General features: G+C 38.8%; 1 protein-coding gene across 1 annotated transcript in view; it reads right to left on the reverse strand.

Annotated features, from left to right (window-relative positions):
* dgat1a (diacylglycerol O-acyltransferase 1a) overlaps window positions 1-15,446 on the reverse strand; it is a 52,432-nt gene extending 36,986 nt beyond the window's left edge. The window contains exons 1-2 of the mRNA XM_039737524.1: window positions 15,029-15,446; window positions 4,090-4,177 (exon numbers count right to left, since the gene is read on the reverse strand). Coding sequence (XP_039593458.1) covers window positions 4,090-4,177; window positions 15,029-15,258 — 318 coding nt within the window. The 5' untranslated portion in view covers window positions 15,259-15,446. The remainder of the gene's footprint in view (window positions 1-4,089; window positions 4,178-15,028) is intronic.
* Between the last annotated feature and the right edge of the window lie 9,444 nt (window positions 15,447-24,890).

The following is a 24,890-nucleotide window of genomic DNA, read 5'->3' on the forward strand; positions in this document are numbered from 1 at the left end:
TATATATTACTGGGCACAAGTTCAATTCTTCATTGTCAAACTGTTTCAAATACAGAGTTGCCAGGTTAGTAGATGCATCTATCAAGTAGTATACTGTGCCTTCTTTGGCCTTCAGAACAGCAGGAATTTGTCTGGACCTGGATTCTACAAGATTCTAGATGCATTGTCCAAGAATATCAGGAATACCATACCATGCAGAAATGATGTATTATTATTATTAATTCAAAAGCCATTTTATTTATTTGTAGGCGTGCAGCTGCTGCAAATTAGAAGGCAGCACAGTCTTGTGACACATAGCCGTTGTCATCTCATTGCACAGATACTTCCTTCATTGGTTTGATTGTGTGGGCCACTGAAACAATGAAAACTCGCAGTCATGTTATCAGAACCATTGGTGACAATATGTGCCTTGTGACATTATATGTTATCATGCTGAAGTATCCATTTAAGTCTGCAGAAGTTATAGCCATTAAGGGATAATCCTGGTCACCGACAACTTTCAGATATTTTTGTTGTTCTGAAGTTCTTTAGTGGATAAACAGGGCCTTAATGTTTGCCAAGAAAACATTCCCCATACCATTACACTGCCACCACTGGCCTACACTGTTGACACTAAACAGGATGGTTCCATACACTCATGTTGCACCAAATTCTGATCCTTCCATCGGCATAATACAAAAGGAACCTGGTATTGTCCTACCAAGCAACGTTTTTCTCCACAGCCGATTTTTGTTACTTCCGTGCCCACTGAAGAAGTGCTTTGAGTGATTCACTGGCACACTTGGCACTCAACATGATCATTGGCTGTTGTAGCCCATACAAGACAAAGTTGGATAATCTGTGTGCTCCGAGGTGACATTCTGCACATCAATGTTAAATTTTGGTGTGTTCAGTCTGGTTGTGACCCAAAAATGTACAGACTTCTCCTGCACTACAAAAATTTATGTATAGGGTGGTACGGATCTAATTATGCAATTTTCATTATGCTAGAACTTCCGTTTATTACATAGAAAATCATCTTAAAAATCCCAGATCACCGAGAAGTGTGTGAACTGACGACCTGAAGAATCGTCTTCGCACCGAACAGGAATCATCCCTACATAAATCAAAGTCATCCAGACTATCTGGATCTGCATAATTAGATCTGGACCACCCTGTATATGAAGACAGTCCATTAATAATATTTTTTTGTCACATACACCACAAGACTAGAATCACATTATAGGTCAAACCGTACATCTAAAAAAAAAATCAACCAAAAAACTTACATAAATAAATCGCATCTCAAAATGTGGCTGGATGTACTGTATCTGGGCTGTGAATGTGAATGTAAACTAACAACTCTGGAGGAAACCTTTGTGAATACATAACACTCACAATGCATATATAAACGTGCAAGACCTACTGCACAAAATGCCATTTTCTGTATTACTTTTAATCATACAGTATTTGAAAAAGAACAAATGAGTCACGCACTGCCAGAAACTGTAACATTACCTTAAAAACAAGTTCCTCTCCCACAAATTGGAGATTACCATACACAAAGCAGCAATAATGTCAGCTTCATTTCACCAAATTAGCTAAATAAAACATGCACAACAAAGGCAACGTATGCTTCATTAAGTTTGTGTCATTTAAAATGTCAAAATTCATTAACTCACTGTTTGCTAAAACTAAGATGGCTCTCTCATCTTTTTACTTTTTGCAAACACTAAAGATTAGAAGAAAGGTTGAAAACTAAGGCCTTACCACAAAGCTGAACCAAAACATTCTCTCATTTACCATGCCACCATTTTAAAAAGATTGATACTGTACATTGAAGCAAGTGACAGAATTCCTGCTTTAAAACTACTTCCTGTTCAACTTAAACAGACTGTGGTTTCTGTTGAAAGGCAATATAGCAACTTTGAATCATGTTGGGATTGGTTCGGTTCCTGCACACTTCTCAAAGACATACTTGATGAATCCTGCCAAGAAACTCGTTAATAGTTTTGTCTTCAGTTCAACTTCTTAACCAACATAAGGACATTTTAAAATGAATGGAAATGGAAAATTAACAAGCAGTCCTGGCTTCTTCTAAACAATAGTGTCACTATATGCACATATTCATTATCCAGATTGTTTCAACAATTATGCCCCATTTTAGAACTCACATCTCTTTTATTAATTCTCTGTTTTAATTTATTCTCTACTAAATACTGTTTACAAAAGAACGTGTTCTTCAGTATCATGCGATATGAAAGAAATTCCAGGCGGACTACCAGTAAGACATTTACAGTACTTATTTAGGCCGGGTTTATACTTCACGCAACACATGATCCTGCGAACACTTCTGTTACGCAAGCGGTGTACTGTCTACACTTGCGTACGTACTTTACGTAAATCTGGAAGATTCCACCAGGTGGCAGTGCAAGATATCATCACGGAGTGTAAACGTTCGGCTTCCCTGTGTTGTGAATTGCCTGAAACATCCATTAAATTCCAAGGGCACCTTGCCATAATATCTCTGAAAAGGATGGATTTTTGATGATTACATCCATCAATCTAGGGATGCGCCCATTCCATCATGCATTGGGCCCGAGGCAGAAACAATCCTTGGATGGGGCATCAGCTCATCGCAAGGTGCATTCAAGCACATATATACACTAGTGTAATTTTAGCATCCCCAAATCCCCAAACCTGCATATCTTTGGAAGGAAACCAGAGCACACTGTGGAAACCCACCAGGAAAACATGCAAACTCTAAGTAGGGAACACCAGGGACATGACTCCCTGCAAGGCAGCAGCGCTACCACTCCAACACTGTGCCGCCCCCCCACATGTGCAATTATTAACAGTATTAATTATTTAAATGAAGTTAACAATTTATCTGTAAAATGTAATATACATACTTTCATGCATTTCATCATGAAAGGGATATCAAATATAAACCTAAAGATTTTAAATGTGCAGAGACTTGATATATCATACATTGAATGTGTTCTGTGAGACAACTACTACCTGCTTCTGCTGTCAGTTCAAGAGAAAGCCCCAGAAGCACGTAGTGATTAACAACTGGGTCAGTTTTAAGAGGACATTTACGACATTCTACATTAATGAAAAAAGAAACTATGAGATCAAGGTGAACAGTTCCGAGATTAAAGCCGAAATTTCCACTTTAATCACAAAACAGACCTTTTCACCGTGTCCCTAATTTTTTCTCAGTGGCTTAAATATGTTGCCAGTCATTCTGATGCTTTCATGAAGGTACTTGAAGGTTTTAAAAAAAAAAAAAAAAGGATTGGTATGCAAGACCTTTAAAATGTATCACGTCATTATGTTGGGGAATATGTATTTGTATGTTGGCATTTTGCTTCACTACATCGAATCATTCATCAAACATTAAAGCACATACATCGATCCTGTAGCATCTGCAAAAGCGCCTTTCTGTCACACGTTGATTTTAAACGGAGACTCTCACTTCGCATTGATCACATTGCGCTCCCTGACTTTTTGCTGGTACTGCAACTCACGCACGAGTCGCGCTAATTTCTGAGGAAGTGTTGAGAAGACATCAAATAAACACTGGGAACGCCTGGCAGCCATGACGCATTCACACACACATTCTGAGCGTGAAGGATAAACTGGCCCTCACTGTACAAGATGAAGACATACACATATACACACACATTTTATATATATTAAAAAAAATATACATATATATCTCAGTATTATAATAAATAAATGAGTTGTCACTTTAAGAACCTGATCTTCTCTCCTTCCAATCTTCCTTTACTTTTTCTTTATAATATTGCCTCCTTTTGTTCAAACAAGTTGTGTCTGTTGTACAAACAAAAAACCTTCCTTGACATTAATAATGATTTTAACAGGGAAAATGAGTGCTAGCTCCACTGAGACCCTTTACTGGAATGTGCAAGTGAGGAAATTAAATTAATATATTTTCTAAGAACAAGAAAGAAAAAAAAAATAACTTGTTGGAACTGCAAAGAATATAATTTGAGGAAGTCACAGCAAGCCCGATTCCAAGTTGAAATATGCGTAGGATACCCTAATGCCACAGAAGTACATTTACAAATAATAAACACTCACCAGCATGACAACACACCAGTTAAGGATTCCTCTGTAATTACTGTATCCACTCGCTGAGCTAAGCAGGGATTCTTGCAGTTTATGACAGCTGCATAAAATAAGGAGAAAACACCATGAATTAGAAATCATGTTCTAGTACAACAATGCAAACAGTGGACCAATAGGCACAGATTTATATATACAGCGGTGTGAAAAACTATTTGCCCCCTTCCTGATTTCTTATTCTTTTGCATGTTTGTCACACAAAATGTTTCTGATCATCAAACACATTTAACCATTAGTCAAATATAACACAAGTAAACACAAAATGCAGTTTTTAAATGATGGTTTTATTGTTTAGGAGAAAAAATCCAAACCTACATGGCCCTGTGTGAAAAAGTAATTGCCCTCCTGTTAAAAAATAACCTAACTGTGGTGTATCACACCTGAGTTTAATTTCCATAGCCACCCCCAGGCCTGATTACTGCCACACCTGTTTCAATCAAGAAATCACTTAAATAGGAGCTGCCTGATACACAGAAGTAGACCAAAAGCACCTCAAAAGCTAGACATCATGCCAAGATCCAAAGAAATTCAGGAACAAATGAGAACAGAAGTACAGTAATTGAAATCTATCAGTCTGGTAAAGGTTATAAAGCCATTTCTAAAGCTTTGGGACTCCAGCGAACCACAGTGAGAGCCATTATCCACAAATGGCAAAAACATGGAACAGTGGTGAACCTTCCCAGGAGTGGCCAGCCGACCAAAATTACCCCAAGAGCGCAGAGACGACTCATCCGAGAGGTCACAAAAGACCCCAGGACAACATCTAAAGAACTGCAGGCCTTACTTGCCTCAATTAAGGTCAGTGTTCACGACTCCACCATAAGAAAGAGACTGGGCAAAAACGGCCTGCATGGCAGATTACCAAGACGCAAACCACTGTTAAGCAAAAAGAACATTAGAGCTTGTCTCAATTTTGCTAAGAAACATCTCAATGACTGCCAAGACTTTTGGGAATATACCTTGTGGACTGATGAGACAAAAGTTGATCTTTTTGGAAGGCAAATGTCCTGTTACATCTGGCGTAAAAGGAACACAGCATTTCAGAAAAAGAACATCATACCAACAGTAAAATATGGTGGTGGTAGTGTGATGGTCTGGGGTTGTTTTGCTGCTTCAGGACCTGGAAGGCTTGCTGTGATAGATGGAACCATGAATTCTACTGTCTACCAAAAAATCCTGAAGGAGAATGTCCGGCCATCTGTTTGTCAACTCAAGCTGAAGCGATCTTGGGTGCTGCAACAGGACAATGACCCAAAACACACCAGCAAATCCACCTCTGAATGGCTGAAGAAAAACAAAATGAAGACTTTGGAGTGGCCTAGTCAAAGTCCTGACCTGAATCCAATTGAGATGCTATGGCATGACCTTAAAAAGGCGGTTCATGCTAGAAAACCCTCAAATAAAGCTGAATTACAATTCTGCAAAGATGAGTGGGCCAAAATTCCTCCAGAGCTGTAAAAGACTCATTGCAAGTTATCGCAAACGCTTGATTGCAGTTATTGCTGCTAAGGGTGGCCCAACCAGTTATTAGGTTCAGGGGGCAATTACTTTTTCACACAGGGCCATGTAGGTTTGGATTTTTTTTTTCTCACTAAATAATAAAAACCATCATTTAAAAACTGCATTTTGTGTTTACTTGTGTTATATTTGACTAATGGTTAAATGTGTTTGATGATAAGAAACATTGTGTGTCAAACATGCAAAAGAATAAGAAATCAGAAATGGGGCAATATATATATATATATATATATATATATATATATATATATATATATATATATATATATATATATATATATATATATATATATATATATATATATATATACACACTGCTCACAAAAATTAAAGGAACACTTTAAAGAAACACATTAGATACATCAGATCTCAATATGAAGTTGGATATCTATACAAATAACGACAGGGCAATGTCTTAGGAACAAAAGGATGCCAAGTCTTTTAATGGAAATAAAAGTTTTCTGCCTACAGAGGGCTCAATTGTGTAGACACCCTAAAATCAGAGTGAAATGAAGATGTGGCAGGCTAGTCCATTTTTTCAAAAACTTAATTTCTGCTACTCAAAATGCTTTTCAGTATCTTGTGTGGCCCCCACGAGCTTGTATGCATGCTTGACAACGTCGGGCATGCTCCTAATGAGACGACGGATGGTGTCTTGTGGCATTTCCTCCCAGATCTGTATGAGGGCATCCCTGAGCTGTTGTACAGTCTGAGGAGCAACCTGGCGCCTAATGGACGAAACATAATGTCCCACAGATGTTCTATTGGGTTTAAGTCAGGGGATCGTGAAGGCCATTCAATTGTTTCAATTCCTTCATCCTCCAGGTACTGCCTGCATACTCTTGCCACATGAGGCCGGGCATTGTCGTGCATTAGGAGGAAACCAGGACCTACTGCACCAGCGTAGGGTCTGACAATGGGTCCAAGGATTTCATCCTGATACCTAATGGCAGTCAAGGTGTCTTTGTCTAGCTTGTAGAAGTCTGTGCGTCCCTCCATGGATATGCCTCCCCAGACCATCACTGACCCACCACCAAACTGGTCATGCCGAATGATGTTACAGACAGCATAACATTCTCCATGGCTTCTGCAGACCCTTCAACGTCTGTCACATGTGCTCAGGGTGAACCTGCTCTCATCTGTGAAAAACACAGGGTGCCATTGGTGGACCTGACAATTCTGGTATTCTATGGTAAATGCCGATCGAGCTCCACTGCGCTGGGTTGGACGTTGGGCCCTCAGACCACCCTCAAGAAGTCTGTTTCTGATTGTTTGGTCAGAGACATTCACACCAGTGGCCTGCTGGAGGTCATTTTGTAGAGCTCTGGAAATGCTCATCCTGTTTGTCCTTGTCCAAAGGAGCAGATACCAGTCCTGCTGATGGGTTAAGGACCTTCTATGGTCCTGTCCAGCTCTCCTAGACTAACTGCCTGTCTCCTGGAATCTCCTCCATGCCCTTGAGACAGTGCTGGGAGACACTGCAAACCTTCTGGCAATGACACACATTGATGTGCCATCCTGGAGAAGTTGGATTTCCTGTGCAACCTCTGTAGGGTCCAGGGTTTCCCTCATGCTACCAGTAGTTACACTGACCATAGCGAAATGCAAAACTAGTGAAAAAAACAGTCAGAAAAGATGAGGAGGGAAAAATGTCAGTGGCTTCCACCTGTTAAACCATTCCTGTTTTGGGGTCATCTCATTGTTGCCCCTCTAGTGCATCTGTTGTTAATTTCATTAACAGCAAAGCAGCTGAAACTGATTAACAACCCCCTGTGCTACTTAACTGACCAAATCAATATCCCAGAAGTTTCATTGACTTGATGCTATACTCTGATTAAAAAGTGTTCCTTTAATTTTTTTTATATATATATATATATATATACATATATACACATATATACACATTCATATACACACACACACTTACAAGTACATACATATACCCTGATCATTCATAACATTAAAACATATACTCCAGTAAGTCACAACATTAAAACAAACTGCCTAATATTGTGTAGGCCCCTGCCATGCCCCCAACACAGCTCTAAGCCACTGGAGCATAGACTCCACAAGGCCCCCCGTGGGTGTCCCGTAGTATCTGGCACCAAGACGCTGGCAGCAGGTCCTTTAAGCCCCACGGATCAGACTTATTTTTCCTGCACAACTCACAAATGATCAATCAGAATTAGATCTGGAGAATATGGAGGCCAAGTCAACACCTTGAACTCTTTATTGCATTCCTCAAACTGGACCTTCTTAACATGATGAGGTGTAGGTGGATTTTTTTTTGTAGGTTACATACTGACACTCCAGATTAACATCTATGCCTTATTAGTCTTTATTTAGGAGTCACCTTTGTAAAAGGCAATTTGAAAAATATAATTTATAGCAATTTAAAGAATATCTATCCCTGTATATCTACTTGTATCACTTGTAACCATAAACATAAGTGGTCTTTATAAAGAATACATATGCTGAATAATTATGGACTACTGTCTCAAGCCTTAGCAATTGCTAACCAAAAAATATGTTTTTACCAGTTACACTATTCACAGTGTTGCTGCTTTGGTTTACTAAAATCAAACAGACACAAGTGCTTCTACACAGATAAGGCCATTGAAATGAATTAACCAATCCATACTTGATCATGCTTAAAAGCTATTTATTATAGTGGCTCAGTGACATTGAGAGGGAACTGACTACAGTGAACCCTCGTTTATCACGGTTAATCCGTTCCAGACTCTACCGTGATAAATAATTTTTTGCGCAAAGTAGGATTCTTTATTTATAAATCGAATATTTTCGCAGTTAGAGTATAGAAAACCTGTTTACGACCTTCTAAATATGTTTAACATTATTAGAGCCCTCTAGACATGAAATAACACCCTTTAGTCACCATTACACTCCTATTACCCAATATATTAAACAAAATAAGAGAAAATAAGACATATTAGACGTTACAAATATCATATTACTAGGCGCACTCGCCTTAAGGCAACCAACTTTTATCCTCAATTTTTGTGCGCTCCATGTGTACATCAGGCATGTAAGTGTAGGGAATGAGAACATCAAAGTGCCCATTAATAACATCTCCCGAAAACCTAAGTTTTTTTTTTATCCCCTCAAGTGCCTGTCCAAAGTCGTACAATGTCAGCCCGAATCTGTACCGCTAAAGACGGAGTTTCATGCACTAAATAAGCTATAGATGAGAATAAGCAAGCACCATCTCCCCTGATATTTACTATGCGGTGAGGCAATTGTACTCCATCAACATTAATTATTTCCAGAGACATAATTTTGTCTATTTTTCCAGGGCGTCACGCACAAAAGCAAGGGAACGATGAGAGCACCAGAACTCTGCTCACATCGCGTCGCTTCGTACCTCAAGCTGCAAGTAGTAAGTCTGTAATAAGCAGAATACCGCTACTCTTTGCACTCACGGGACGGAAGGACAATCCCGAACGCTTTTATATAGTAGATTATTGTACTGTACATTTAATTGCACACAACCACTAACCTATGAAGGCACGACCTCAGTAGGAGTGTCTTCAGAGATGGTGCAGTATCTTCAGCAGGTGCGTTGTTGTCTTCAGTGAAGAAGTACTAGGAGTAGGCAGTGGGTGTCTGGGTGCGCGGCTGAAGAACATCTTGATAGGCAGTTGCTGGCGCTGTCTTTTCATATGCGTGAGGAGGCTTTTGTAGGGTATTGCCATCTTTAATCATATCCAAGAGTTTCACCTTCTCCTGGATAGTAAGCATCTTCCTCCGGCGCTTAGTTTTATTGTCAGAAGGCTTAGAAAAAGCAGCACGTTTAGGAGCCATCGTAGGGCTTAGATAAAAGTTCTCAGAAAGCACATGCGTAGTGACGTAAGCGTGTATGAGAAAAAAAATCGTGATAGAGTGAAGCCGCGAAAGTCGAAGCGTGATATAGTGAGGGATCACTGTACTGATATACGTCTTAAAAGATACTACAGTGACAAAACTGCTTCACTTATTGAGGCTTTTACAAAAGTACAGTGATGCTGGCATAGAAGTTGGAGGGAAAGACATTTAATAGCTAGAAGAAACAGTAGCCTAATCTTCAAATACGTTGATAGTGATATCTGAGAGATGGATTAGAATGCTACGAAAACAAATAAGCAACTGTTGATCATTTAACAGCACATGTTACTTTAAGTCAGGGCACAGGAATTTTTTTCAAGAATATTGTCTGTTATAAATTCATACTATGGTCATGTTAAAGGAAGGTTGAGAATAAGGGCAGATGACTACACATGGTGAAAAAGATCAAATAAAATCCAAACATACTAACTACATAAACCAGCCAGTTATCTTACCTATAAATTAAAATTTTTAACATGCATTTATTAGTCTTATTGTACCATACATGATGGAAGTAAATAGCATATAATGTTATTTGAATTTGTACACTGTTGTTTTAAGTGCCTTCTATTATCAGATGTACAATGATGTAGTGACTTGCCCTCCTAGTTAATTTGATGGTCTAAAGTGTGAAGAGAATGAATGTCATAAATGGCACAGTAAGGATCCCATTTCCCTTTGGAATTTTTAATGGTTATATTTTTACAAACTAAAAACACTCAATGTTTAATTCTACAAGAAACTGCATTCGTACTTATTTAGTTCCACTGAAATGCTACTAAAATGAATCAAAACACCATCAGTACTCATGTTCACTTTCTATTCTCAGCATATGGTTTTTAAAAAAAAGAAAAAAAAAACCACAGCCAGTGATCATCCGATATCCATTTAATTAAATATAAGCAGTGCTGTCCATCTAAGACAGATTGAAATCCATGTAATCAATGTAGACCTCATTATTAACATTTGCAGTGCACCATGCAATGCATGTGTCTGTTATACACCATTTGGTATGGGATATTTTAAAAGCAGTGTTTTTCATGCTCTATCTATTGGAATGACAGAGACGCAGCAACTGGATGGACACAGAAATGCATCCTTTTATTAAGGTGGGAGGATGGGCTGCAATTGTTGCATATTATCTTAGGAAAAATGTCAGTACAGAAGCACAATGTAAAGAGATCATATTTTAAAGAAGAGCAGATCCACAAATCACATAATGAATGAAGAAGAGGTGTGCATTTGTTTTATATTTGCCTCATGGGGCAAGCATGGCTGTTAAAACCATTAAAAAAATACAATGCTTATCTTTAATACTTGAGTTTTGATTGAACAGCTTAAAACTGAATGCATGATGCATTAAAAAAAATAAGAATATACATTCTACTATAAATAAAAGCTTTCTGATGACATCCTACCTAAGAGGGTTCCATGAGCACACTGAGACAAGAAGCTGAAAGGGAAAAAGATGCAAGGCACCTAAGGGCAGATCTCTGCAGCTAGATGCTTTAAGTTTACCTTGAAAAAGTACTGTAAACAACATTCTGCAATACATGAGAAAAAAATGCCTACTGCCATATGATAATGTCTGGGACATTTATTTTAAAGGCACAGAATTTAAAACATAAGACTATATGTCAGCAAAATATTGAGTACTGATTATCACCATACTATAATATTTAAATTTCAGCTAAAATGGTGAGCCAGTCAGAGTTCTTGGGAGCTGCATTATGACAAGTCCCTGCATAAATGGATCTGAAAGAACTATAAAAATAAATCATCTGGGAGGAAAAAAAAACAGCTAACGTCATCCACAAATGAAATATTTACATTAACATGCTTGAATTATTAAAAAAAAACCCTCACTGACTTGCATATACTACTGCTGTTTGAATGATCAGAAATTTAGAGCGTGAAGCAATACACAATATTCTTATATTAGACCCAAGTTACATGATATTATACAGTATTAGTACATGGCTGATATGGAAAAAAATTCTAGTATAAAGCTAGAAAGTAATGTTTTTTCCTTTCAGTTTGGGGCTTTGTGGGTTTTAATAATGTGATCTCATATTTTTTGACAACTTGCATGTATAATTCTAGTGAGTGTGTGTATTGTTTCTCAATCCTGCCCAAATAACTTTATATGCAGGTATAACTGTCTAAAACTAATTAATTAGCATCTTTCTGCTCCTTAAGTTCCCAAATATCACAGCTTCTACAATATTTTGAAAGCAATTTATTAATTAAATATTAATACTTCAACAGAATTAAGCACTGCAGTAAAAAAGCCAGGAATATTGGATGGTAAAAGAGCATACACAAACGGCTAAACTTTGAAAGATGTTTCACAGATTACTATTTCAAAACAGAACAGTTCAAAGAGGACAGAGACAGTTGAGAAAGACTTCAAAGGTTTTTTTTCCTGAATGAATTACAGCACTGCACAGAAAATGTTACACAACAAATCTATGGATAAACAGCCATGTTTGAGTTTTCTAAACAGAATAAAGATCAAGATTATATATACAAAAGCTAAGCTGTGAGAGAGGTTGAGAGCATGCACTGATAGCTGAGACACTGATAAATTGGATATAAAAGCCATGTTCTGATTATGCCATAAAAAAGGTGAAGAAACAGGCACTTTCCCACCGCAGGAACTTTGTTTTCAGGAACCAATAAGTTCCTGTGCAAAGCAGCCCCTGGGCCATGTGCGGTGCCTGGCCACTTTCAGATGTTGCCTCACCACCTAATAACAGGAACTATAACCTTTATACAAAATATGCAATGTGCAAAGGAATGATACAATGCAAAGTGAGGCATGTTCACGAGTTCACAGGGGAATATTATTGTCTCAACATGTCGTATTGCATGGTACACCATGAAGGCAGCTATGAAGAGAAACGTGGTACGAAGTTGACGCAATCGGGAGTTCACAGGGGAGATTATAGCTTCGATGGAGTTTATGGCGCTATAATCCACTTTCATCAATAACTCTCTTAAGTCCAAACTACTAACATATTTGTAAGATGAAGCCAGTGCTTGCAGACAACCAATCACACAATCCATCACCCCAGCCCCACCCATGATAGTTACAGGTTGAACGAAAAGTACATACCCTGGAGTAGGAGATTGGGGGGGGAAAAAGTATCAGAAACTACAAATGGCCAGAGTTCCTGAGTTTCTAAAAAGTTCCAGTGGTTGTAAAGAGACTAATGATGCTTTCTTAGAAATGAGTGGTTTGCTCGGTGCTAGAAATAGAGGCAGCAATTGTTCCACGTGCAGCACTAGAGTATACTGTTGAAGCTGTACCATTTTGTGGTGAAATGGAGGTTATTTCTTCAAAACGAGCTCAGAATGTGAAAGACAAATGATTTCCCAGTCCACAATTACGGAGGGGACTGTACTCTCCATGTCTGGGTGAACTAACTGGACAATAGGGGTGAAGTGAATAGTACAGCCATTGCCCCTCTTATGCAACAGAATGAATTACAATTGTTTGGAAATTTCATTATATTCCGTGGGAAGAGATTCAGCAGTTCTACTAAGACATGAAGTTAAACAGAAAACGAAGTCTAGGAGCATCCATGAATTTCTCGGAAGAGACTGGCTACTGCTGCTGGAGATATCTTATTTGTCCCATTTAGCCTGTTGCCACAGTAATACTCAATAACTACAATCAATGAAAAGTGAGTAAATAATGAAAGGCAGGCACAATTATGAATGTAATAATAGTTCATTCAGTTTGAATTAACTTGCTCAATTAGATCTTATTACCTTCTAAATATCAAGATTCAGAACCAATAACAAATACCTCTTGAATTATAAGAAGGAGAAGCCTACTTTGACAGCACAGAACACAAGGCAGCTTGACATCTGTGGCAGAGCAACGGCCGCTGAGCAGGCTCCTGTCAATCAAGAAGAATCCAATGCATCCACTGAACAGTATCATCACCAGACAGAGAAGCAGCCTCAGCAACAGATTGCTGTCACTGTCCTGCTCCACTGACACACTGAGGAGATCATTCCTCCCCCACACTATGCGACTCTTCAATTCCACCCGGAGGGGTAAACATTAACACTACACAAGATTATAGACTGTTATACCTGCCTCGCACTCTCCACCTTGCATTTTTTTAACTTGCACTGTGCTTTTATTGCTCTTTAATTAATATCGTTTTTATCATTATGCTGCTGCTGGAGTATGTGAATTTCCCCTTTGGGATTAATAAAGTATCTATCTATCTATCTATCTATCTAACCAACCCCTCGGGCATAGCAACAACCCCTCTTTGCGCACAATAACAGCCACACCCACAAGCATAATGGGCACATTACACTTAACAGTCAACCTAGCATGTGCATCTTGGAATCTAAAAATCCTACACACTCTTTTACATGCATGTTTTTCTAGCACATATCTCACATGCATCGATTTTCTTGCCAAAAAAAAAATCTTAAAAGGATTTTTAAACAATCATTGAGAGCAGGTTAACCTTTGATTGCAAGGAGGACTGAATCACAAAGCACACACAATACATCACTGGGAGGGTAAAAGGGAGTCCCTTACCCTTCAACAATGAAGCAAGTCGGTTCAAAATGCATGTACTGTAACTGTATCACATAGGTTACCTTAATTTTAGTTTCTTCACACTTTGTACTTGTGTTTGGGCAACCAGTAACTCAATTTTGGATTTTTCTTTTTCATTATGGGCTGTTCATTGGAGGTAGAGCTTGTTGGCTTACACAATTCACCACTCTAGCTATGTACTATAAATGAAGGGACTGCCACTGACTTTAAGATGATTTGTCGATCATATTTTGTTACAGTATGTGGATGGAGTTAACTATAATCTCTGGGCACAAAGAAAGCATACTGCCCATGACATTTTGAAGTTTCATTTACTTTTTGCGGTGTTTACATATTTTTCTTTGATGCTGCTCCAATACTCAAGATCAAGTAACAGATCCTAAAACAAACTATTTTGGTAAATATGAAGAATATTGTGTCATACGAATAGGACAATACAGATACGGAAGGGCACACGGGTGATATTAAAAGATAAAGCAGCCGAGGTTCATAACTATTAGACACAATGCCCAAAAAGCTTGACCCTGTAAAAGAATGGCCATTAACGCACCGATTTAGGGGCGACACTGTAAAACCAAACATGAAACAAGTATGAATTAAACTATCGAATTTCAACGATTTTATCGGAGATCTGCAACAAGTTGCAAAATGATACCTCACCTTCTCTTTCGTACTTGCGGTTCTGGTTTGAAATACCGACGCTCTACAGAAGTAGGCGTGTAAGTCACTTGTCTAAGGTTACACACATTTTAGAGACGGTCTCGTGTATTGCGATTTAGCGTTCCTTAATATTTATAAATGAAACACTAGTAGACTCTTTTAGTTGGACGGCCGTCTAAATACGAAGACGTGCATCTGTAATTCGTGCAAACCCTAAAACAGGACATGCAGGCGCAGCCTTACCTAAGCCGTTCGTAGCCCTCGTCGCTTCTGCCCTTTTCTTTCCCACTCCTGGTGGTGCCGTGTGTTGTCTTTTCGTCATTTGCCTTCTTGCTGCCGCCGTGGCTATGACCATTTTCGCTGGTGCCGTTTCCGCCCGATTTACTGTTCCCTTTTAAACTTACTCTCCCTCCTGAAACTGTAGATCTTCTCTTACGGTTGGTTAAAGGGCCCGACTCTTGTCTTTCCCCCATTTTACATTTGCTATTTATCCTAGTGAAAGTATACCAAGCGTAGCTACGCCTTACGATAACATTTATTAGAAGGTAAAGTCTTCTACAGCTGCTTCGCTCACTTCACCTTCTTTACTAAGGGACGGCTTCATTTGGCACACGAACTAACCTCCTTCGTTGAGAGCACGTCTTATGGACAGCGGCGTCGAAGCCGGTGCACCCTGGGAGTTGTAGTTTGCTACTGTGAAGTGGACGAATCACTTGGTACATTGCCATCAAATTTTAAATAGCAGCACCAATATTAATAGACTCACGCATATTAAAGTAAAAGAAACAGTCGTAAAAAAGTCTCAAATACATTTAAGAATTAAAAATAGAAAGAACGTTGCAGTAATTGTGAAAAACACCAGAAAAACAACATAGTACAAAGCCTAAGGAGGAAGGTTGAATTTTTAGAATAATAGACCAAGCAGGAACGATAACTACATGTGTAAAAAAACTACACGTGTAAAAAAATATGGTGTTTCTACAATTAATTATACATGTCTCCAAAGCAAGCAGGAAACAAATTTATTGTAGGACTTAGGTATGGGAAAATGTTATGACTAAATACTAGCTTTCGTGAGAATAAGAACTGCATATATGTGAATTTCCATTTGCAAGAATTGTGAGGGGTTAATGTGGACAAAAAATGAGAGTGATATCAGATGGGTAGATGTGTACATCAATCATTTCAGCAATAAGGGAAAGTTAATGATATCTGAATGAATCTATCCACAACTATCTATGTATCTATATAAAATGCTAAGGTTTGTTTCTGTCTGTTATGTCATGCCTTGTGAACCACTGGGAAATACAACTTTGATCCTCTCTTAGTCGAAAGCATATGGTGTGGTATGCGCTGGTAGAGCACAACATGTGGCTGGCAGTAACACCAGAGAAGTTATTGGGACTCGTATTTTTCAAAAGGCAAACTGATGGTAGAAGGTGATGTTGCACAGAGATAAAGTAGACCAGCAACATCTGCTGAGCATGAAGTAAATTGTGGGAACTGCTTGTGTGATAGGAAGAGGACGAAGGACAACCCCAGCATTGGCTGTACAGTGAGTGTGAAGTAAATCGCAGATGAACAAGGACAGTCATGGCATCCGCTGTCCACAACCTGTATTTTACTCTTGAAATGTGGCTGCCAGAAACCACAACAAAATTAACATCTTTCTTATAGTAAACTGAATAGACAAATTGATCATGAAGGTGACATGGCAGAAAGAAAAAGAAGAGCAGAGATATCTGCTGAGCATGAAGCAAATTCTGGGCTCTGATTACATTATAGGAAAAAGAATGACAGCTCCAGCATCCATTAAGTATCAGGTGTGTATAGCACAGCAGCAAGCTGGTGCTTGCAAACTACTGGGGCCAGAAACTTGATCTTAATGATACTAAGTGTGTAGAGCAGGAGCAAGTGAGAATGAAAGCAAAGGCAGTAAGTTATTATAACCTGATTTCTGGCCAGGCCACTATGTGTGTGAAGTATGTATTTTTAATATGCATTTTTGGTTAAATGGTAATTCTGAGTTTGCCAGATCTAAATGAGTGTGGGGATGCTTATAAGTATGCCCTGTGATTAATGGACAGTCCATTAAAAGATTGTACATAGTTCTTCTATGAGACATTCCTCCTCTCTGCAGCCCTAAGATATAAAAAGTAGGTTTAGAAAATGGGACACTGAGCAAAACCAGGACTGTCCTGATAAAGCTGTCATGCTAGTGAATCTAATTATTGGTGATGCAATAGCCTACATTCATTGTGTTTGTGAGCCTTTGAGCTCTTTGGCATGCCAAATTATTATTCTGAGATATGTTTATATCATTAAAATGAATTGCTTTAAAGCTATCTCAAATTGATTTAAAGATATTTCTACATGAAAATATGACTTGCTATATTGCCTCACATTTACATGTCTCTCACTCATAAACAAAACAATCTTTTTCTTATGTTTGACTACATAGATCCCAGGCTTCTTCTTTGACATGAAGTCTCCTGTGTTTGAGATTCTAGCTGTTCTGTAGGCCAAGGTCTCCTTTGCCAGGTACTTAGATAGCTTCGTTTTTCTCATGGCAAACTCTCTCAGCTTGAAAGAGTTAAATGTATTCATTGGTTCTGTGAAACTGTTTGTTAAAAATGAATGTTGGAAATAATAAAACCATTTGAAATATCAGAATATAACAACATACGATGACTTACAAGCAAGACATCAATCAGCATAATTTAGTTTATTTATAGTCTTGTTCTAACAATATAATTTATTCTTAAAATGTGGTATATCATCTGCTTCATTTTCTTTCATATTCCTATAAGTACCTGTGTCAAGAAGTAAAGTGATTACTGCTTCAGTCATGAATTAACTTCACTTTATAGTAAAATTATTTTCAAATCCATAAAATGTGACTTTCACATTTAAGAAGTTTGAGAAGTATCATAGATCTTATTAAAATACAGTATGTGATACTTTTGAATGCCTAGATTATTGAATGTTCCAATAAATCCTCTTTATTCAAGTTCAAAGAGCCTTGTCTCCCTTATTTTGCCAAAAAATGAACTTGCCCTTCATTAGGGGATGCATCCCTGAGATATTGTGATCTGTAGTGAGAGTAGGGAGCAGGTTGAGGAGACCCCAGAGAGGTGGAGATATTCTCTAGAGTGGAGAGGAATGAAGGTCAGTAAGAACAAGACAGAATACATGAATGTAAATGAGAGGGAGGTCAGTGGAATGGTTAGGATGCAGGGAGTAGAGTTGGTGATCAACAGTACAGAGTTTCTGGAAGAGAGGTGAAGAAGAGAGTGCAGGCAGGGTGGAATGGGTGAAGAAGAGTTACAGGAGTAATTTGTGACAGACGGTTATCAGAAAGAGTGAAAGGAAAAGTCTACAGGACAGTAGTGAGATCAGCTATGTTATATGGGCTGGAGATGGTGGCACTGACTAGAAAGTAGAAGAGCTGGAGGTGTCAGAGTTAAAGAAGTTAAGATTTGCATTGGACGTGACGAAGATGAACAGGATTAGAAATTAGTACATTAGAGAGTCGGCACAGGTGGGACAGCTGGGAGACAAAGTCAGAGAGGCAAGATTGTGTTGGTTTGGACATGTGCAGAGGAGAGAGGCTGGGTATATTGGGAAAAGAATGTTAAAAGATAGAGCTGCCAGGCAAGAGGAAAAGAAGAAGGCCTAAGAGAAGATGTATGAATGTGGTGAGAGAAGACATGCAGGTGATGGGTGTAACAGAGCAAAATGTAGAGATCAGGAAGATATGGAAGAAGATGATCTGCTGTAGCAACCCTTAACGGGAGCAGCTGAAAGAAGAAGAAGGGGATGCATCCCTTTTGTTTGCATCACTTACAGCCTGTAATGCAGCTATGCTTTTTATGAGATCATTTTATGGTGGCACACTCTACTTTGCAAGGAAGCCTCAATGATATGTTGCACAATTTTTGAGTAAGGTCCACTGATTTATATTTTGTTTTTCTTTCCCCAGAGAACAGACACTAGGAATAAGTTGTAAAATAGTGTGACGCAGAGTAGGACTTTAGGAACCTTCAAAGCTTGTGACTTGACTGGATATTATTTTAGAGAAATTAGCTTAATAGGATTGTCAAGCTTTTTAGTGCTAAGTGACCTTCCTTGTCAAATATTTTCTAATGTTCTAATTGCATACATCACAAAACAGTAAATTGACCTAACACATGTTTTATAATGTCAGAGGCAAACCAGAGTAACTTGCAAAGAAATACACACTGACATGGAAAATGTGAATACTCCACATAGACAATGATTAGGTCTGAGTTATAATCCAGCCTTTGAAAGAGATGAGATTTTCTAATTTTGTTTTAATTGATAGTGTATTCCAATGTCACTCACTCTATGAAACCTTCACAACCAAAATGTTGTGTCTTGAATCTTTTTCTACATCTTTTTTAAGTGTGAGAGTAATCTTCAACTGTTTTCCGTTCGCATAAACACACTGGCACAACCTTTCACTAACTCCACAGGTTGTATACTGTTTATCTAACTCTTTATTCTCTACAAAAATTATAGTCAGATAGATTATGGCAATTACAATGGTGTTAAATATACTGATGACCTTGCTCTTCTTTTAATTCTTCTCTCAGATTATAAACACATTTATGGTCCAGCCCACGTTATTTTTAGACTAGTGAAGCAATACATAGCATTAACTGTCTGAATAAAATTTGTGCAACACAAAGATGGCAAAGGATTTCAGGAAGACTACTTCCTGAATGGAGGAAATGTCATTTATAGTGAAGAGGTGAATTTTATTTACCAGTATAATTACCTTGGAATGACCTTTAACTGCAGCCTGAATATTTCTTGCAAAACTCTAAAGCAATCTTTTAAAAAAGGACAGCAGCTATAATTCTTTCTTGGAAAACTGAACTCACTTAATATTCACTTACTATGCATTTCACAAAAAAAAATTCACAGCACCTTTATTAAATGTCTTTTTCTGTTGCTGGCACACCCTAACTGATAAGAAGATGGACTGCCTCCAAGTCATAATACTATAAACAGCAGCTCAAAGATCACCAATGTGCCATTCAGTAGCTTGACCTTAAATGAACAGCAGGCTATGAGAAAGACTAGATGTTCTTAGAGTATAACAGCAGGGGGGCACTACACCTACAATTATTTGAAAGTGGCTAAACATAAAACATATAAATATATATATCCATTCATTATCCAACCCGCTATATCCTAACTACAGGGTCACGGGGGTCTGCTGGAGCCAATCTAAGCCAACACAGGGCACAAGGCAGGAAACAAATCCTGGGCAGGGCACCAGCCCACTGCAGGGAGCGTACACACACACCAAGCACACACTAGGGACAATTTAGGATCGCCAATGCACCTAACCTGCATTTCTTTGGACTGTGGGAGGAAACCCACACAGACACGGTGAGAACATGCATACTCCACGCAGGGAGGACCTGGGAAGCAAATACGGGTCTCCAAACTGCAAGGCAGCAGCGCTACCCACTGCGCCACCGTGCCGCCCTATAATTTTGTATATTGCTGTATAAAATATAAAAGGGAGTGAAGCATGGAAAATATAAAACACTAAAGTAAATAAATACAAAAAAGCTGTGCTTATATTCTGGGTCTTCCTGAACAGTTTATGCACCCTAGTCATCACCTGGGGCCTCATGTATAACGCCGGCGTAAGCACAAAAGCCGAAATGTGCTTATGCACAGAAAAATCCAGATGCAGGAATCTGTGCGTACTCCAACTTCCACGTACTTCCGCTACATAAATTCCGATCAGCGTGAAAACTAACGCTCGTGCACGCGATTTATGTAACGCCCTAACTCCTCCCAGAATTACGCCTCTTTGAATATGCAAATCAATATAAATCGCCCTTAAGCGCAGCCTTCTGTGAAAAGACAATGGGAGAAGCACGGGGGAAAATATAAGAATTTCAGCGAATACCAAGTGGAGGCAAAGGAAAAATATACTGTTTGTTTAATTAAACCGTGATATAATCAACAAAAGGAAGTTGATCGAGTGACATAGCGTGTTGGAGAAACTTGAAAGCTCACGTTCACAAAGTCTCACAGTGCTGGAAATAAAAAAAAGTCACATATCAAAGTCTCCATGAAAAGGCGAGTTGTAGCCCACTGTCTGAGTGTCATATGAAAGCTTATTAGGGTACAGAGAAAAAAAGGCACACAGTGGGGAAAAACACAAAATGTCAACTTCAATCTCGACATTTCCACTTTAATCACGTAGTTTATTTTGTCATTAAAGTAGAACATCATAAACTTCATCTTAAAATTGTTTAATTAACCAGTTTCTCAAATCACATCGTAATTAAAGTAGCACATTAAATGCTTTGTTTTGTATGTGATCTTCTATGTATTCTATGTGTGTCAATCACTACTTGCTTCTTAAACCGGCTCTCTTCCTCCAACTGGACACAGAATCCATTACATTCGTGATATTACAGCTCTCTGAGTAACTAAAATACTGAGATGTATATGTGGTATCATTTTTATGATGATAGGAGTTAAAGCACGTTGTTAAACATGAGTTTCACGGCGCAATGATTGTGTGCGACCTTCGATGAAATTATTTATTGCAGCAATACTCAGGGGCGGCTCTATGTCCAATAGAGAAAGTCCAATGTCAATATGGTATCTTATGCACGGTGGATCGCCACACAATCAGCTCTGTAATAGACGTTAAGCCATCTTTAATCTTAGAGCGCAGATTCTTCAAAACGTTAAAGGAACATTGAAATATCTTCATAGTACATGTTTAATTATTCTATCCTTCACGCCAGTACCAGTGAAGAATTTAGATTATTTAAATGAAGTTAAAGTTTTATCTGTAAAATATAATAAACATATTTTGCTGCATTTTATCTTAAAAATGATACCGTCATCATATGTAAATACGCGCTTTAAAAAGTGGTTCAGGTTGTGCGATATTATAACTAGTGCAAGTTTACAGTGGGGTGATTGTACTTATAAGTACTAACAGTTCTACAAGGAGCACTTGATTGAGTGCGTTTAAAGTTCTTGGGATGAAACTGTTTCTGAACTGCGAGGTCAGTACAGGAAAGGCTTTGAAACGTTTTGTCGTGGCCGAGACAGCATGTGCTTAATGCTGTATACCGATAATTCTCTTTCCGATCAGCTGCTGCTGTGATTCCCCACTCAGATACAGTGATATAAATACTCCGAGTGGTGCAGTGAGAGTAATATGGAAAAAGATGATCCGCTGTGGCAACTCCTAACAGGTGCAGCTGAAAGAAGAAGAAGAAGGTGCAGTGAGAGTAACAACGCTAAAGCAGTTATGGTATTTGGAATACTATGGCTGTTCCCTGGACCATTATATTGTTACAAGTTAATTACAATCAGATGCATTACACTAATAAACAATATGCGGTTAGTTTCAGTGTATTTATAAAGCCGCGTCAGGAAAATAAGGCGTAACCACACAGGAACAGTAACATTGCTTTGACGCTGGGTGCCGCCAGTCTGCAAAACCGAGCGGAGAACTTGTGTACGACAAGGTATGAGGTACCGTGGAAAAGTGCATAGCTTTACGCCAAGTGTAGGTTTTATACATCGCGATTTGAATGTGGAAAAGTTCTTACGCAACATTTCTGTGCGTACGCACCATTTATACATGAGGCCCCTGGCCACCAACCAAATTCATTTCTTATCTCCTTTCTGTTTCTGTCGCAACTCTGGACCCTGCCTCATGCCATAAGCCTTTTCCACAATTCACCTCTCAGCTTTAAATGTGTTTAAACTCATCTGCTGGGATCACGTCCAGCCAAACCTTGTATTCACTTCTGGTATTGGGGAAGCTCTTTTTCAATTATAGGAAAACCCAGATAGAAGTTCTCCTAATTGCTCCTGATGTACCTCTCGGCCTTTAGCAGCCACTGAAGGACCATATGTCTCAAGATACTGTAGCTTCTGGACTGTCTGCCATTTGGGGACCATGTGATGCCACCCAGCTAGCTAAGTTATGAGTGGCTTAGTAAAATTCTTCATCATTAAAAGGGCAATGTTTACACTGCTTTAGGGACTAAGTTTAGGGACTAAGGTCTCATCCCTTCTCAATCAGTGGTATTCAGACCATCTGTCTGTCTTTAGGTCTACCACCTCTCTTTCTCGCCCTCTCTCACATATTCAGATACCATTAGAGTAGTCCAGGATTCCTACCCCCCTCAAGTGTCATGGAGAAGTATTGCCCTGTTCGCTCAGTTATGATGTAGCAGTGCAAACAACTGCACCACCATGCTGTCTAACAAATCTCCAAAATGTGCACGTGGAAACAACTGATAATTGTAAATTTTATCCATAATGAAGATGATTGTGCATAGTAAATGGATTGTAATACATAGATGGTTCCTGCCTTTCACACAGTGTGGGATAAATTGCAGGTCTCCACTACCTTGCAATAAAAAAATAGCTTTAGAAAACTAAAATATTGTCAAAACCACCATTGCAAGAAAAATCCAAAGTACTCTTGCTATGTTTTGCCTACTCTGGTATGCAATACCCTTTCCACTCCCTAGCTATGGTAGACAAAAGTAGTTTTACAGGTTTTTGTATGAAAAAGACATGCAGGTAATGATTGCCACACTCAAGGACACTTTAATAAAAATAATAAGAAGACAAATAAATAATATAATAATTAATAAATAAACAAAGAATAATGCAAGAATAAACTCTTGGTGTTTCACATACTCACAACTGCAAACCTACTTTTCCCCACCCCTGTGTAATCAATCACAGAAAATCTAATAAGTATACCTTAAATAATCCTAATGTGGCAAATCTTTTGAAAGTTCATTCTAGAATTGTAATAAATCTGTATGAAAATAAGACATCAATGAAAGAGTTTAATAAAGTGTTTAAAATGTAATTCTTTAAAGTTAATTTTTCTGCCATCATGCCATTGCTTGCATTGCTCAATCAAGAGTGAAAACTCCTTTAACATAAGTAATGAACAAGAAAACCCTTGAGACCCCTACATAAATAGGTTTTTGTTCCTGTGTTCATGATGTTCAAGCTAGTTCAATTTTTGATACATATAGAGTAATGCTAGTCTAATCCATGAATTAATTCTGTCAAAAAATAATCAGTTCCTCCTACTGTCAGGAATAGCTCAATTGGTCATTTGACTTTCTGCATTTTTAAGTTTAGGCACAAATATTTTGTATTTTATTTATATTTAATAAACATATTTATCTAACAAGTTCATCTATCCATCCATTTTCAAACCTTTTTATTACAAGTCAAGTCAAGTTGGGGAGTATGCACTGGTAAAATGCGTTGCCGCACCCACCACATGATGAAACAGCTTGGGATCTCGGTTGGCAACCCCCCAGGTAGACACGCGGTCCAGTCCCACCCTCTGGAAATGACCCTCTATCTGCTGCAGCCAGGTGTTACGTGGGCGACCCCTTGGCCTGGTCCAGCCACTCGGGTCCCCAACAATGAGGATCCTATGAGCTGGATCACCCTCGGGGAAACGCGCCAAATGGCCGTAGTGCCGTAACTGATGCTCCCTCACAATGCAGGCAATGTGCCTCATTCGGGACTCCGTGAGCAACCGCTCATTCAACACAAAGTCAAACCAACGATACCCAAGGAGAGACAGTACCAAAGTAGTCCAGTCTTCGTCGTAGGTCACTGGAAAGCATCCATGTCTCACAACAATATAGCAAGACAGGAAGGACTGGAACTTTAAAGACTTGGATCTTTGTCCTTTTGTATAGATATCGGCAGCGCCACACACCACTTTCCAGCGACCTCATGAACCCCCATGCTCTCCCAATCCTTATACTGACTTCATAGGACGAGTCACCATAGACATGAATATCACTGCCAAGGTAAGTAAACCTCTCGACAAGGTCGACACTATCTCTGCTAACAGACACACTGCAGATGGCTGTGCCCAAGAGGTCATTAAAGGCCTGGATCTCGGTTTTTATCCAGGACACTTACAAGCCCAGACACTCAGACTCCTCGCTCATTCTCTCGAGTGCCCCGATCAGAGCCTCCATTGACTCTGCGAAGATCACAGCATCGTCAGCAAAGTTAAGATCCATGAATCTTT

Source organism: Polypterus senegalus, chromosome 15 (genome assembly GCF_016835505.1).
Source record: "Polypterus senegalus isolate Bchr_013 chromosome 15, ASM1683550v1, whole genome shotgun sequence".
NCBI classification, from domain to species: Eukaryota; Metazoa; Chordata; class Cladistia; order Polypteriformes; family Polypteridae; genus Polypterus; species Polypterus senegalus.